General features: G+C 38.2%; 1 protein-coding gene and 1 long non-coding RNA gene across 3 annotated transcripts; one reads left to right on the top strand and one right to left on the bottom strand.

Moving 5' to 3' along the window:
* Positions 1 to 3233, top strand: LOC128177123 (uncharacterized). The gene is made up of 4 exons (XR_008242812.1): positions 1 to 67; positions 2296 to 2322; positions 2487 to 2531; positions 3166 to 3233. It is a non-coding gene; the product is annotated as an uncharacterized LOC128177123 (long non-coding RNA).
* Positions 3234 to 9410: 6177 nt separating this feature from the next.
* Positions 9411 to 16681, bottom strand: LOC128176634 (uncharacterized). Of its 2 annotated transcripts, none has more exons than XR_008242802.1 (2): positions 9821 to 16681; positions 9411 to 9468 (listed from the first exon to the last, which is right to left on the bottom strand). XR_008242802.1 is itself a non-coding variant. In XM_052843136.1 (2 exons), exon 2 carries the CDS (start codon positions 16090 to 16092, stop codon positions 10021 to 10023), a length of 6072 nt encoding a protein of 2023 aa, XP_052699096.1. In that variant the 5' UTR covers positions 16093 to 16196; positions 16549 to 16681; the 3' UTR covers positions 9411 to 10020. The 2 variants fall into 2 exon arrangements, 1 of the variants encoding a protein (XP_052699096.1); XM_052843136.1 differs by having other exon boundaries at positions 9411 to 16196; positions 16549 to 16681.
* Positions 16682 to 17046: the final 365 nt, after the last annotated feature.

The raw sequence follows: 17046 nt of genomic DNA on the forward strand, positions 1-17046 counted from the left end.
CACCGGTGTTTCTCAGAATTCTAATGAAGGTGACAACCCTGGATTTTCTGACCGAGTGCAGAAATCGGTACTTTATAGCAAAACATTTTTAAAAATTCACTTTGGCAGTTCAGAATATTTCGATGTTTAATTAAACGACTATTTTGTTATATGCTTTTTATTGCAGTAGGGTTCTTGGTATGTTTATACCAAGAAATATTTAGAAAATGCAAGGCAATGGCGTTCATATCAGGCTAAAAATTTTAAGGCACATTAATTTTTTTGAATTTTCATACAAGAATTTATCTTGTAAACGTATTATTTAGAATAATTATTTACTTCAACCAAAAACAAATTGGAATCAATTACATGGGCAGTATATCAACTTGTTTAAAGGTCATATGAAACGATATCCTGACCATATTGAGTTATATACAGGAATGAGTTCGTAAGTGCCTATTTAATAAGACTGACATTGTTTTTTGAATATTTAATGCAAAATGTGAGCGCCACAGTCGATCAAAATCACTTAATCGGGAAAAGGAACATTGACTTACGCAGCTTACCTCCCTTGCTTATGACGTCAGTAAGACCCAATGGCCTTATCAAGCTATGTTGTGAATACAAATATCCACGTCATTTTGCAGCATTTTAAAAGAAATAAAATACTATTTTATATAAAAACTTGTATAATTATACAATAATTAACCACGGCAGTATTTTTTCTCTCATGAAATGATATCGTGTGCGTTTATATTTGATAGCGTGTACATATTCAGTTTAGAGACTGCGGGGAGAATGAACGATTTTCTTTATAGATCTAATCTACATGCAAGTATAGTATACTTTAAATATATGCATGTATATATGTTTTATTTCAATCTTTTTAATGAAATTGTCAAATTCAAAAATAACTGATCGTTTTTCCCAATTGCACGTTCATGCAATTCATGAAGATTTTTTTTTCTAAACAACTGGCCTCGTGGTGCCTCGATCATTCGCTTCACGAGTTTATTGTTTGTTTCGCTTTCAAATTCACAAATATGTTACCATTTAATTATTTTTAGTCTAAGAGAAATTTCTTCAAAATGTTTTGATTTTGAAACTTGTACTTGTATATGTGCGGTGTTTTGATTTTACAACGTGTATGTGCTGTGTTTACTCACAGATTCCTTCTATCTCACTTTCTTCCGCAATTTTTTCTTTCGTTCTTTTATTATTATTGATGCTTGTTCTTAATAAAATCTGTTAATTATCTTCACATTCGTTCACAACAATATTTATTAAACAACCAATTTATTTTACCGATACATTTCGAAATCCTTAAGTGCCATATTTCCGCGATCGAATTTAATAAAACGTTAAATTAATACACGTGTACACAAAGTATTTCCTATAGATATTGCTACATGTATATATCAATAAGTCAGAAATTTATATTATTGTAAAATAAAATTTAAGAATAAATTTGCGGCATTTTACAGCAGCTTTTAAATACAAACTATGTACACAATACCTCAAACATTTTCATCGGCCTGCCTTATACTGTATTATGTGACAAAATAAATCAAATGAATTAAAATGATTTAATTCCATTTAAATGTAGCTCAATCATTATACGTATCGAAGAAGAAAATGATGTTTCTATTTCAAAAGGATCAGGATGATTCATTAATCAGCTGTTAATGTTCACTGTAGTATATGGGATCTTCATCATTATTTTACTCTGTTGAGAAGCTGATAGTATATTTATTCATTAACGAAACTAAGTCATTTGTACTATGAAATCAAATGATCTCATTTGAAAAGAAAGAAACGTTCATATATGCAGAAATTACTAAAATCAAATCGATAAACTACTGTAAAATGAAACTAGTTTTCATGCATTGTTTACATCGGTGGGTCTGTGTGACGTCATACACCCTCAAAATCAAGAACGATAAGCGGGGAAGAATTTTTTCAAATGCGGAATTTTCACGGTTATTACTCAGTAATGCAAAGGCAAAAAAATCTTACCTCACGTATTTTAACATTTGTTTATACCAAGCTTTATATTTATGAAAGAAAATCATAGTGTTAAAAATCGTTTCATATGACCTTTAAAGACAAAATCTCTTTTTTATGTCATCATTTGGTTTTGAAACCATTCCACAATCGATTTATACAAATTAATTTTTACTTTAATGTAGTTTTTAAAGATAAAAACTTTAATTTAAGATTTAGAAATGATTTACAATATTTCTCAATAATTATAGCAATTCCTCTTTTAATTTCTTAACTTCATTCGTGCATTTTTAATGCCGTTTTACATTGTAGCACAGCAGTACCTTTCTTTCACAACCAGTGAGTATATTCAAGCTTTTACCTTGAAGTGTATTACATGTTATAAATAAATATGATATGAAGCGTGAATGATTTTCTTATTGTTTAAATATCGAAAACTGTCGATTTCATCAAATTATTTTATCAGTTTGCAAACTGAATGTTTGTTTATTTTCTGTTCGTAGGTTACACCTTTAGTATCTTTATCTCAGATACAAGAGAATATATTGGTAAGTAGTCTGAATTTAAACAGGGTGCAAGAACGTATATCATAACAGTTTCGTTGTTGTGTTTTTAGTATCAAACTTAATGATATATTAGGACAAATATTTGAAATAATATGATACATTTTTAAATGATACAGTCTTTAAACACAATAACTGCTTGATAATAAAGAATCGACATTTATACTTTGAATAGCTGCTTTACAAACATGATATGTTAAAAAGGAGGACATGTTTTCAAAATATTTGAAAATCATCATTACAATAATTTATGTGATTTTCTTTTCTCTTATCACAATATAATATATGTCCATTCTTATACGAATATTCTATTAGAGATGAATGGTTTGACAACCATTCTGATTTTTTTGCATTCAAGTCAATTTTTATAGATTTCGTACTTGTATGTTCATTATGTAAATTAATATTAGCTATAGATACACTTTATCCTGTAAAATATTGCGATGTTCAGTGGCCTTAAGTCTTGATAGAAATATAAACCATGAAAAAACGTTTCCTTTGATTTTAATCGATAGATTGACTTAATTTAAAAATAAAATCATTCAAGCATATCAAAGATGTATGATATTTGTAAAAAGTTATTAAAATATAGCTGGCCAAATATTGCTACTTTTTGTAGATCGGATAATCAAAATTGAAAATGCAACGTGATCAACATCTGGAAAACGGAAAAATATAACAGCATAATCAATGTAGATCCATGTGAGTTTATGTTACATTCTTATCGTAATAAATACTTATATTTTCCTTTTTGTAGAATATTTTAGAAAAAGGAGACTCTAGCTTATCCAATCATTACGGACCTTCCGTAACCACAAAGCAATTGGTAAAGTTTGTATATTACACTAATTATAGTTATAAGTACTGATAATTGATGATGTATCTTCGGTTAATTTGCTGATAACTCCGAAAATTTGTTCCTTGTAGAATGCTTCTTACGTTTTTGTAGGGAGCGTGCAAGACACATCACGAGACGTCAAGGTGAGGTCCTTTTCATTCATGATATGCTGAATTATACGTAACGATATTTCTTTTACTCTGCATATTAGAAATATAGACACGCATCTTCGTTTTTGAGTTTAGGGAAGGGACAAACACAGACTTCCCCTAAGTAATTTCTATAAAAAAAACACCAAATCCCCCAAAATTCGAAATATTAATCCATAAGGAGAGGGTATGAAGCGTGGAAAGTGATAACCGAATGCACAAATATTTAAAGAAAGTTTTTCTTGTATAAACTTGAAACTCCTAGCCGTTGGAGAGAGAAGGTGTGGGACCTATAGGTTTATAAGTATCGATATTTTTCTCGGCATGTTAGAAATATAGACTCGTAGCACTTTTTATAAAGTATGGGGTGGGGGCGCCAAGGGCTGACCTACCGAAATTCTAACACGCCTTTATACTTCTATTAATACCAAATCTGGAAGTCTTAAAACATTTAATTTTCTTTACGTTGATGTAATATAATGTCTGTTTTTAAAACTATGCCCCCTTCCGATGCAACGTGCCTCAAAAAGGGGGTGAGTTTCTTAATCTTGTTTGATTTTGAACCATTTAGTTTAAATTATTTGAGACAAAATTTCTCCATTAAAAACATTGAATTTAAGTTTTCAACTTTTTCTGGGGTGTTTTTATCAGACATATGTATGTGTCAGTGATACAACTAGGTCTACATTGGACAATTTATTTACAAACTGTTTATTTTAATTAATTAACATTCTAAATTCAATACACTGTACCTGATTTGATTTATCTTTAATTATTTATTCAATTCTAGATTTCCATTTGTTAACTTTTCTTAATTAATATTATAACTTATTGATTTATTTGTAACTTAAATTTTCGTTCTGTAACTTCAAACTTTTCTCAAATGTGGTATTAAATAAGCGTGAATTTTCTTAGTTTATGAAGGAATTTTTATTAAAGTATAAACTAGTACATAACGTGATCGATAGCCATCAAGGGAAAATGATACAGAATGTGTAAAATAAAAAAAAAAATTAAAAGGTACATCCATAAAATGTACATTATGGCCGTAAACAAAATGCATAAAAATACCGACAACTTTCACTTATGAAATAAGTATTTTCATTGATTAGAGTTACCCCCCACATCTTCCTCGGGTCTGACAGATGACACTAGCAAATATTCTTTGGACACAAACGATTATAAGCCCAGATCAAAAGTAAGTTTTTTCTCGTTTATAAAAGTTTTAAAAAGCTTCTTTTTGGAATGTAAACGGTTAAAAAGAAAAGAAAAACACATTTCTTTCCTTTCTAAAATAGAAACCTTGCTCTTTGAAGAAAATATGCAAGTACCTTCTCTGGATACTCATAATTCTCCGTATCTCGGCTGTCGTAGCGATATCCACTGTTAATTACCAAAATAGCCAGCCTAACCAGATTACCAATAGTATGGAAGCACAGATAGATGGTAAAAACATATTTACTTTAATTATTCTACAATTTCTCGATTTCCATCTTTAACATATATTCATACACAATGAAACATATAAAGAAGAGTTATGTTGACGTTTTAGTTGCCGGTCTAAAATTGTGCGTAAACTGAAATGCATTTTTTGCTGATATATTTAACATCGATTATCATCAAAAGCTTTTTGATAAAAATATAACACAATTCAAGGCAGCATTAAGAGATTTTTGTATTTGACCCACAATATGATTTAATCGAATATTTTTTTTCGTATTTTTTAATTTTTTTTTTTATCAAAGCTGAATACGATTCATAAATAGGCACCAACACACGGGTATAAAATCCCTTCAGTTTCTTTATATCGAATTGCACACCTTGAAATTATTTATGAAATTATGGCCAGTGCCTTACTTTCATATATTTCGGGGTTTTTTTAGTGCATTTTCTGTTTGTTTGCAAAATATTGACTTACATATTTGATGTTTATTTTTACCTAGCTTAAAATGTGCTTCAAATAAAAAATTGAATCATTAATGTGTAACATGACCATATAAGCAGTACTTTTACACAATTGAGACTTGTACAGTGAAATACTTCAAACTGTTAAAAAGACAGTGGTTCTTATCAGAAGTTTGTAGTGATAGCGGCGGGGAAAGAGGAACAATTCGGTGAACTCCAACAACGACTTGTGTTCGGCTTTGAGAAATAAATCAACACCAACCTAAATTTTCATGCAACAATTTATATTCATAAATATAACTCAGAACATTCATATCTGAGAACAACCCCCTCCTCAATTGTATTTGAAAAATCCCCCAAATTTTAAATGCTAGCCTACATTGTACCGTTTTTTAGTGTATTACCATTATAAGGGGCATGGTCACGATTTTGATAAAAATCTAATTTTTTTTTCCGGTTTTTGATATTTTTTAATACTTCAGAAGGCATTTTTAGTCCTCAACCAAAATCTGAACGTCAGTTGTCGAGTTATACGTTGGATACAGAGATCACATTTTGATTAACTATTAGAAATACGTTACTGAAGCATCGGACACATTAAAACAGAAAAAATAAAGTTTGACAAAAAGCATGACCATCCCTCTTGAAACGACTATATCGTTTATTGGTTTATTTTATAACCAAGCAATTTAAACCAAAATAAAACAGAAGACTTTTATTTTGTAACCAAACTATCCGAGAGTATTTCTTATTGTTAGAAAATTAAATTATATTTAGAAACAGTTTTTTTTCATATGACCAAGAAAAATTGTATAGCAAACAGATTATTTTCATTCCATAGACTTCGAAAATATGGATGCCGTGAAGGGGTATGTGATCCAATTAAATATCTTTAGATTCTCATGGTGTTAAAAGGGATTTTTTTGGAAATAAAAATGTCGCATGCAAGAATAAAGTGTTTTTTTTCATTGATTTTTTCACTTTCACTATACACACATGACATGATATATGATATATGCATAGGGATATTATAAAATCATTGGATTACATCTGATTATATACATAATTTTGTTTAAATTTTTTGCTTGGTATTGCCAGCAATTTCGTTATAAAAGTATTGTAAAAGTGTTCATTTTGCTTGTTAAATCTGCTTTTAATATGGATGAAAATGGATCGCAGACTTGCAACTTGTTCCGGTCCCAAGCAACCAAACAGCATAGAACTTAGATGACATATTTGCTAGCGATGGACATGAACTGCCAGGAGAACAACTGAAACAATTACTTATGCAGTAGCTTCTAGACATTAAACAAATGAATTTAAAGAACAGAAAAGTAATTGTTATTCTATCTGTATTGTTTTCAAGAAAAATCATACACGATTTCGATTTCTTTAGTTGACAAAAACAATCAACAAATAAACAATTAACAGATTAACAAGATAAAAACGAACAAAAATATTTAAAAAAAAAAAGAAAATACTTTATAAATTTGTGTATAAAATCAAAACTGCATCATCTAGATCAACAAAACAAGTAGAAAAGTCAGCATTTCTTCTCAGTTTACGAATACAGTCACAATATTAATGCAAGTCTTGAGCACCTTTTTTTCAGTTTTTCGATCGGTTTTTCTACTAATTCATTTGTGGTCTCCTGCATATTTTTAAACAGAAACGAGAATATTGGCACCGACATCTTTTAGATACTCCGATAAATCGTTGCTCTTTTTCTTGGGTACTTTTTCCGTTGTTTTAGTGCTGCAACTAAAGCTGTCTGAACTGGTTTCTACTCCTAACGCTGAACTGGTTTCTACAGCTCCTAATAAGGTTTTAACGATCTGTAGATTGGAAGCTGGATCATCATACAAGATTTCATGATTTAATGGCTTTTTTCTACGGTTTCTCGACTTTTTCTTTCCATGGTGAATTTTCTATATGCTCTTCTTGGTGAGTAAACTGCTGTGGTGTTGGAGTGGGACTCTTCTTTCCTCCGCCTTTCTCGTTCATTGACACAAAAACTTTCTTCCACACATTTTTTGAAAAAGATACCTGTTTTTGTCTTCTTTTCTTCAGTACAGATACTAGCCTTTTTTACTGCTGACATCTTCCATTCGAATCTTGAACTTCCTCCCTCCGAATCACTAGCTCCTCTTTCTTACATGTAGTCCTCAATTTCTGCGTTATCTTCTTGAACAACTGCCATATTGTTGTTTTTAACTTCATTTTCTTATTACTTCTTCAAATTTTCTTAAAACAATATCATACAGGTACATGGACTATTCTATTGATGAAAGTAAAATATATAGGATCATCTGGGACTTCAGCACAAGATTGGACAATTAGTCTTTAATGCCTGAAATGCCGGCGATGCGTCTGAATTCAACGAGCTGCTAACAGAAACGAGCTCTATAATTGTATGGAGAAAAAGCCTTATTAATTATAAAAATCATATAAAAACATTAAAAATCAATCATTTTAAAGATTGAAATCGTTAAACAAAACACAATTAACAAAGAAAAAAATTCGGCACTTGGGGACTGAACCCGGGTCGCCTGGGCATAAGTCCACCACTCTAACGACTGAGCTACGCGGACTCTCGTTTCAGGACTTTGGAGCCCAAAATCTTGAAAATGCGTAGATCGATTTTAAAACAAATTTCATATTCGAAAGTTTTGAGAGCGTCTCTGTCGAATAAAAGCAAAAAAAAAATTTAAAAAAAAATTAAAAAATTAAGGTTTTACTTTTCCTTCCGGTGACGACCGGAAGTGTCGGCAGACGTTTGGATATGCAAGAGACACTGCGGCTAGAGACGCTCTTCCATATCCATGAAAACTTGAAAGTTTAATCTTTCAAAATTTTTTAGACAAATAAGCCACAAACAAAAACATAAAATGTTTAATATCTCGGGACCGGAAGTGACGATCAAGAAAATGATCAATTAGTTTTTTATAAAATTTGCTTGAGTAAGTTTTGAAAGATTCATGAAAATCGGCTGAAGCATTTTTGAAAAACCCTTACAGAAAAAAAAAATAATAGAGAAAAAGAAACAAAGCAATGACAATAAGGTCTTCCGTTTCAACAGAAGACCTTAATAATAATAATAGAGGAAAAGAAACAAAGCGATAACAATAAGGTCTTCCGTTGAAACGGAACACCTTAATAATTGTAGAAGAAAACAAACAAAACAATAATAATAAGGTCTTCCGTTGAAACGATACTTATTTTGTAAATCGATTTTGTATGCTATCCAACTAAAATTAAAATACATTGGCCAATATATACAAAAAAAGTGTAAACCTCAACCTGCTCTTTCCTATTTAAAAGTTACCGTCCATGATTTTCTTAACGATCACGCACGCACGCACTCTCACACACACACACACACACACACACACGCAGGCACGCAGGCACGCACGCACGCACGCACGCACGCACGCACGCACGCACGGGGGGGGGGGGCAGAGGATCCTTCTTTTTTTTCTTGCAGCAGACATTTTTTTTTAAAATTTACATATTAAAAAAATGAATTATAGCGGAGTTGGCCCCCACTTTTTGGGGAGCTTATTAGGAATAGAACAGAAAATGAGGAAATCAAGAGTGAAATTAATGTTAAAGGAATTCCCCCCCCCCAACCCCCCCACCCCCCCCCCCCCCCCCCCCACTATGATTTTTATGATTTCGGGAATCGAGAATTACCTTTTTTGGATGAGGTTTGCCTTCTCAATTTCAAAAACGATGCTGCGTGCCTGCCTGGTTTTGAGATGACAATAGAGATTTCGCTTTTTTCATTACAAGTTTATAATTCAATTGGGATAATATGTATTTTTTCTCTTCAACTGCATATTTCATACAGGGTTTTCGCTCTAGAACCATTGTCACATTCGTGTTACTAGTTATTAAGAAATTTTCTTTGTATATTGTACACATGTAGTAATATACCTGGTGTTCTGCCCCAATAAAAGTCGGACTCACAAGTGTCGGTGAAATCAGTTTATTTGGGAGACAGATAACCGTCTCAGACGACGGTAAAAAGCTGTAACAAAAAAAATGTAACAATCAATGACTGGTACAGGTTTCCATACAAAAAATATTAGGACAGAGTTTGCAATTAGATTATGAAACCTTACACATATGATTTAAACAGTTGAATTCAGTCTATTCATATGATAAACAGCAAGTTAAAGTAAATTAATCAACTGCAACTCGAAATTAAATGACCAGAAATATGATGGACAAAATGGCGCCCCATACACCGAGCACATGGTAAACATAAAATACAAGATTTCAAGAATATGCATCGCTTAGCATTACTGACATGAAACATACAGATAATTCACATAAAAATATGTTGAAATAACCTAGTTTACAAATGTCAAAAGACTTACACTGTGGATTACAAGCCTCGATACAGAGAATCAGAGTTGTGCATACATCGAGTATGGCGCGGTTTTCCAACATAAAAAATTAAGTCGTACGACAAATCTTTCGTAACAAAAAATAAAATGTACACGAAACATGACACTCCCCGTCTGATATATAAAATTATATCACACAAGATTTGAATACAATTTAGTACAGAAAACATTCAGTTCTCCAATAATAAAATGAGTTCCGTCACTGGTCTGACGTAAGAGGTGGTCTTGCCGTCCTTGCTGACACGTACTTCAACCTTGCGAACCAAGTTGTCCTTGCCAGGAAACGTTGCAGTAATGCGTCCAAGCGGCCAGTTGTTGCGATGGGTTTCGACATCCTTTAACAACACTATGTCACCAACACTAATGTTACGTTGACCATGATGCCACTTCTTACGCGCTTGCAAGGTATGCAGGTATTCCTTCTTCCATTTGTCCCAGAACATCTTGGCGAGGTGCTGTACTCTCTTCCACTGTACCTTGAAGAGGTCCTTAGCAGTTGTGTCGCATACAGCTTCGGTCGGTACATCCGTCTTCTGAGTAAGCAAAATGCTTGGGGTAAGGACAAAAGGCGAGTCTGGATCTGACGAAACGGCGGTAAGTGGGCGAGAATTTATGATCGCACTTGCCTCGGCCAGAAAGGTGGTAAGTACCTCGTGCGTAAGACCCTGTGCTGAATGATCCTTCAACATGTTGTCCAATATGCGCCGTGTCAACCCTATCATGCGCTCCCAAGCTCCACCCATGTGGGATGCATGGGGCGGGTTGAAAATCCAGGTTGTTCCCCGAGAGTGCAGGAAATCCTTGACCTGACGATCTTCCACGTTGATTGCGTCGATCTGTAGAGGGTCGGTAGCGCCAACAAAGTTGGTTCCTCTGTCGGAACGGTACTCCTTTGCCTGTCCTCGTATGGCTGTAAAGCGCTTCAGGGCGTTGATGAAGGATGATGCGGACATCCCCTCTACTACCTCGACATGGACTGCGCGTGTCACCAGACATGTGAACAGTGCTGCCCATCGTTTGCCGTTGGCTGGAACTCCCCGAGTGCGACGAGTCACGACGTCCCAGGGCCCAAAGATATCTACTCCCACCGAAGTGAACGGTGGCTCTCCTGGCAGTATGCGGTCTGTAGGCAAGTCAGACATCTTCTGGGTTGCGAAGCTCCCACGTTGTCGCCGACAAGTAACACACTTGTGAATGAGGGACGAAACAAGGCGCTTGCAGCCGGTGACCCAGAACCCACAGGACCTGACCTTTCCCTCCGTAAAGTGGCGCCCTTGGTGTTGCACCAGTTGATGGTACTTGCGTACAAGTAAGGTCGCAATGTGATGTTTCCCCGGTATCAGTATAGGGTTCTTGCAGACAGTCGCATCGTTGAGATGTCTTAAGCGTCCACCAACTCTAACAATACCATCGTCGTCGAGGAACGGACTCAATGCAAGAATGCTGCTATTCTTCGGCAATGGTTGTTTGGACCTCAGACAGTAAATCTCCTCACAATAGACTTCTCTTTGCACTGTCTTGATAATGTAGTTTTCTGCTCTTTGAGAGTAGTCTATGGACTTCGGTAAAATCTGTGATTTACCTCCCTTTCTGCTTATGATGAATCGCTGGAGCAGGGCGATACCCTCGACCAATCTGTCCCAGCTGGAAAATCTCTCATATCTCTGAGTTCCAAGCATAGGTTCACACTCAGTCTTCAAACATACAGGTCTGACTTCTCTGTCTGACAGAGGTTCCTGTAGGGGAAACCCTTCTGCCTTGGTTTCGTCGTCAATGCGCTGCAGGTGAGTAGTTCCTCTAAGCCAAGCACACTCTCCAATGTCCTTAGGAACTACGCCTCTAGTGCCCTCGTCAGCAGGGTTGAGGTGTGTCGGCACAAAGTTCCACTGCGACGGCTCACTAAGGCTTCTGATTTTCTCGACCCTGTTGGAGACGTAAATAAAAAATCGTCTCTTATCATTGTGGATATACCCCAATACCACACGACTGTCGGAAAAATACTTCACCGAGTCGAACATTATGTCCATGTGATCCATGACTATCTGCGATATCTCAATGGCTAGAACAGCTGCACAAAGCTCTAAACGGGGTATGGTATGGCCTGATACTGGTGCCACTTTAGACTTCCCTAGTAGAAATCCAGTCATCGCAGAGCCATCTTCGTAGTACACCTTCATGTAAGAAACGGCAGCTATGGCTTTCTCTGACGCGTCCGCATATGTCCACAGTTCCTTTCTTACTGCCTTGCTAAGATGTACCACGGTTGTTCTGGGTATGTGGATCTTCTCCAACTCCTTCAGAGATGAACTCCACTCTTCCCAGCTTGCCAGAATATGGTCCGGCAGCGGCTCATCCCAGTCTGAGGTACAGGTCACTACGTCTCTAAGAATGAGTTTCCCGCTGATGATAACAGGTGAGAGAAAGCCTAATGGATCGAAGAGGCTGTTCACTGTCGACAGTACACCTCTGCGTGTTGTGGGCTTGTCATCAGTAGAGATGCGGAACTCGAACATATCACTCGACAAGTTCCATCGCATACCAAGACTCCGTTGCACGAGCTGGTCCTCATCAAGGTTCAGGTCGTAGATGTCCTGTGCTAAGTCTCGTGGCTCAAACGCCTTCATGACATCCGCGCTGTTTGATGCGAACTTGTGGAGCCTTAGGTTCCCGTATTGCTTCAATGCGTCCTGGGTTCTGCACATCAGGTCTACTGCTTCTTGGCTTGTTGAGCATGATGTCAGACCATCATCAACGTAGAAGTTCCTCTTGATGAACTCCTTGACATCAGGTCCATGGCTTTCCTCAGATAGTTCTGAGATCTTCCTGAGGCCCAGTGTCGCTATGGCCGGAGAAGGACTATTACCAAAAACGTGGACCTTCATTCGGAATTCTGTTAGTTCCGTTCCGATCTCGTTGTCCTTGTACCAAAGGAAGCTGAGAAAGTCTCTGTGCTCTTCTCTGACGGTGAAGCAGTGAAACATGTGCTGCACGTCTGCTACGACAGCAATCATCTCCTTCCTGAAACGAAGCAACACTCCAAGCAAGCTGTTGGTGAGGTTCGGGCCAGACAGCAGTTGGTCGTTCAAAGAGGTTCCCTTGAACTTCGCAGAGGAATCAAATACGCCCCGGATCTGGTGAGGTTTCTGAGGGTGGTAGACCCCGAAGAGAGGAAGAAACCACTGCTCCTGCGTTGACTTGGAAGTGGGTGCTTTCTCAGCATGATCGTTGTCGAACAGCTTTGTCATAAAGGTCGCAAAGTGTTCCTTCTTTACTGGATCTCTCTTGAGACTTGCGTCCAAGGCTCGTGCACGTCTCAATGCAACCTCATAGTTGTTTGGTAGTCGTAATCTTGGTTGGCGGAAGGGTAGGGGAGCTACCCACTTTCCATCCTCACCTATCAATAGTTCTTTGTTCATGATGTCCATAAACATCCTATCTTCCACTGATGATCCCACTTTGTTATCATCTGGTGTGCGTCTGAATAAGTGTTCATCAGATGAAGTGTCAGATACCCGTAATCTGTTTGTCACATCTCTGGTTGGAAGCTTCTCTCTCACGGATAAGTACTGGGCACATGGTTCAAGAATAGTTCCACGTCCGCTGTCCGTGATGAAGGTCTTGTACACATTCGCAGCTCTTGGTCTGTGTTGTCCAGACAAGCATGTGTCGCCGATGATCGTCCAACCAAGGGGTGACCTCTGTGCAAATGGTTCGTGGTCACGTCCTATGCGCTGCTCAAGAACATGGTGGACTTGAGGAAGGTCTCTTCCTATCAGCAACAGAATTTTTCTTGAAGCGTCAATGGGTAGGATGTCGCCGGCTATATCCCGCATGTGCTTGTGCTGAAGAGCAACGTCAGGTGTAGGGATCTCTTGGTAGTTGTTCGGTATTTCATCACACTCTAACGTGCACGGCAAGGGTAGTCTGGTCTCACCCCTGGCTGATTCAATATAGAGTCCTGAGGCAGTTCTCCCGAAGGTTGTCACTTGTCCAGAACATGACGTCATCAGGTAAGGTATTGTCTCTGTATTGATGTTCAGCAAGTCAAACAATTCCTTCTTAGCCAAGGTCTTGTTACTCTGGTCGTCAAGCATAGCATACAGAGAGACAGCTCTTCCATCATAGGTGACAGTCGCGGGAACAATTCTTGCACAAGATTTTCCCTTAAATTCCTTCCCTACTTCTGTGCAGTTGCTGTTTATGGTTGTGACGTGCTGTTCTTTTGTTACTTGCTGACGCCTAGGAGCCTCCTCCCCGCCATGAACTGATGAGGCCCTTCCAGTGGTAGGAGCTGGTGACGAATCAACATGGAGAGACGTAGTGTGGAACTCACTTCCGCATTCCTTGCACATGATGGCCTCTTTACAGTCTTGTTTCCTATGACTTGCGGAACAACACCGAAAACAGAGTCTGTGTTCACGGAGCAACTTCATACGTTCTTCAATAGGCTTGGCCTTAAACACTCGACAGTTATTGACACTGTGTTTAACACCCGGACCGGTGTGAATTATACACACATCAAGCTTCGGCTCGCTCAGATTTCCGGATCCTGTTGGTTGATACACTGTGGTTTTCTTCGTGTTCACTCTTCCCCTTGGAACGTTCATAGGCTGCTTTTCGTTGTGGTTAGCGTCAGTGTGATACGCAAAACTTGGGTCGTTTTTCACTCTGCTCATCTCCTTCATGAAGTCAACAAACACACCAAAGGGTGGAAACACAGTCTGATGTTCAAGCTTGTACTTCATGGCTCTGTTGGTCCATTTCTCCTGCAGGCCATACGGAAGTTTTGAAATGATGGGTCTAATCCCTGAGGATGAGTCTAGATAGGCCAACATTGCACTGTACTTCGGATCCTCCTTCAAAAACTTCATCTCCATAAGAATGTCTGACAGATCGTAAAGTTTTTGATGATCTCTGTTGCCAAGCTTTGGGAAACTCAACAGTTTGGCTCTTACGGATGCTTCCACATGTTCTGGTGCACCATAGCGCTCATCCAACCTTTCCCAAAGTCTTCTTAGTCCTCTTGAGATGTCGAAGATGTTGGATGTCCTCATGCTTGTTGCGTGCTTCTTAGATTCCGGACCTAAGTACTTGATAAGAAGGTCCATCTGCTCGGAGTCCAAGACTTGAAGCTCATTCACTACACACATAAAGCTGTGTTTCCAGGCACTGTATGATTCTGGTCTATCGTCAAAGTGAGTAAGTCTGGAGAATAGCAAGTCCTTCCTCAGGAGGAATCGGGTAACATCAGTTACTTGTGGTCCCTGATCAGTCACAAGTGGTGATAAGGGGTGTGAGGCAGCCACATACGGTTGTGCGACAGGCACGTGAGGGTGTGCGGCAGGCACATGAGGCTGCGCGGCAGGCATGGATGGCTGTGCGGCAGGCACGTGAGGTTGTGCGGCAGGCACGTGAGGTTGTGCGGCAGGCATGTGAGGTTGTGCAGCAGGCACGTAAGGCTGTGCGGCAGGCACATGAGGCTGTGCGGCAGGCACGTGAGGTTGTGCGGCAGGCACGTAAGGTTGTGCGGCAGGCACGTGAGGTTGTGCGGCAGGCACATAAGGCTGTGCGGCAGGCACGTTGGGCTGTGGGGCAGGCACATAAGGCTGTGCAGTAGGCACGTACGGCTGTGCGGCACGCACATAAGGCTGTGCAGTAGGCACGTACGGTTGTGCGACAGGCACGGACGGCTGTGTGTCAGGAACCAAAGGCTGTGCTGCAGGTACATAGGGTTGTGCATCCGGGTCAAGTTGAGTCGGATCGGAAGTACCGGTCAGTAGTCCTGGCGATGCAGAAGGTTGACGTGGAGTGGATTGATCCTGTCCTGGTTTAAAGTTGCTGACTTCGCCTAAGGAACTCGTTCGTCTCTTCATAGGTGACATCTGTATCATGGTCGATTCAAAGGCTTGACAATCAGCTTCAGCTTCTGCAGCCTCTCTCTCGAGATGTAGCATTTCCATTGCAGCATCGAGTTCCACTCGTTGTTTCCTGAGCTCCAATTCTCTGGCGGTGTATGCCATCCTAGCCTTTGCTCGGCTTACATCAGCCCTCTTCTTCGCTAAGATGTCGGCAAAGGAGTCCTCATCCTGATAGTACTCTTCCTGATACTCCTCTTCATCTTGTGTGACGTACTGCCTCTTGCCATCAGTCGTCTGTGATTCCCGGGCATCCTCTGTAGGGTCAGGAGTGACCTGGGTGCCCTCTGTTGAGTCGGGAGTGATCTGCTCTGCTGAGGTAGACATCCTAGTCTTTTTACTGTTCTGCCCCAATAAAAGTCGGACTCACAAGTGTCGGTGAAATCAGTTTATTTGGGAGACAGATAACCGTCTCAGACGACGGTAAAAAGCTGTAACAAAAAAAATGTAACAATCAATGACTGGTACAGGTTTCCATACAAAAAATATTAGGACAGAGTTTGCAATTAGATTATGAAACCTTACACATATGATTTAAACAGTTGAATTCAGTCTATTCATATGATAAACAGCAAGTTAAAGTAAATTAATCAACTGCAACTCGAAATTAAATGACCAGAAATATGATGGACAAAATGGCGCCCCATACACCGAGCACATGGTAAACATAAAATACAAGATTTCAAGAATATGCATCGCTTAGCATTACTGACATGAAACATACAGATAATTCACATAAAAATATGTTGAAATAACCTAGTTTACAAATGTCAAAAGACTTACACTGTGGATTACAAGCCTCGATACAGAGAATCAGAGTTGTGCATACATCGAGTATGGCGCGGTTTTCCAACATAAAAAATTAAGTCGTACGACAAATCTTTCGTAACAAAAAATAAAATGTACACGAAACATGACACCTGGCATTAATTTAAGGTTTAGCATGGATAATAAACTCAAGTTTAAAATCGACTTAAATGGAAGCTATGTCAATAGACATGTTGCTGAATGAGGAAATTTCGGTTTTTTACTGATTTATTATTGGAACAAATATAGAGAGCTTGGAAAGAAATTTGGCTGATGGGAACTAAATCTCTCTAGGTTTCGATACTTGCGTACAGGAAGCACAATCTTCAATTCATCGTGTGGAAAGTATTGTTTCATGTCACGAGAAGAGAACTGTCAGGTTGCAGATGGATTTTAGTCCGTTGCTTGACGTAAAATGGTTCGACGAGAATGAATACCAATATCCTTAGGATATTAAAATGGCATTTACCCTTA

This window comes from Crassostrea angulata, chromosome 1, assembly GCF_025612915.1.
Source record: "Crassostrea angulata isolate pt1a10 chromosome 1, ASM2561291v2, whole genome shotgun sequence".
Taxonomy (NCBI): domain Eukaryota; kingdom Metazoa; phylum Mollusca; class Bivalvia; order Ostreida; family Ostreidae; genus Magallana; species Magallana angulata.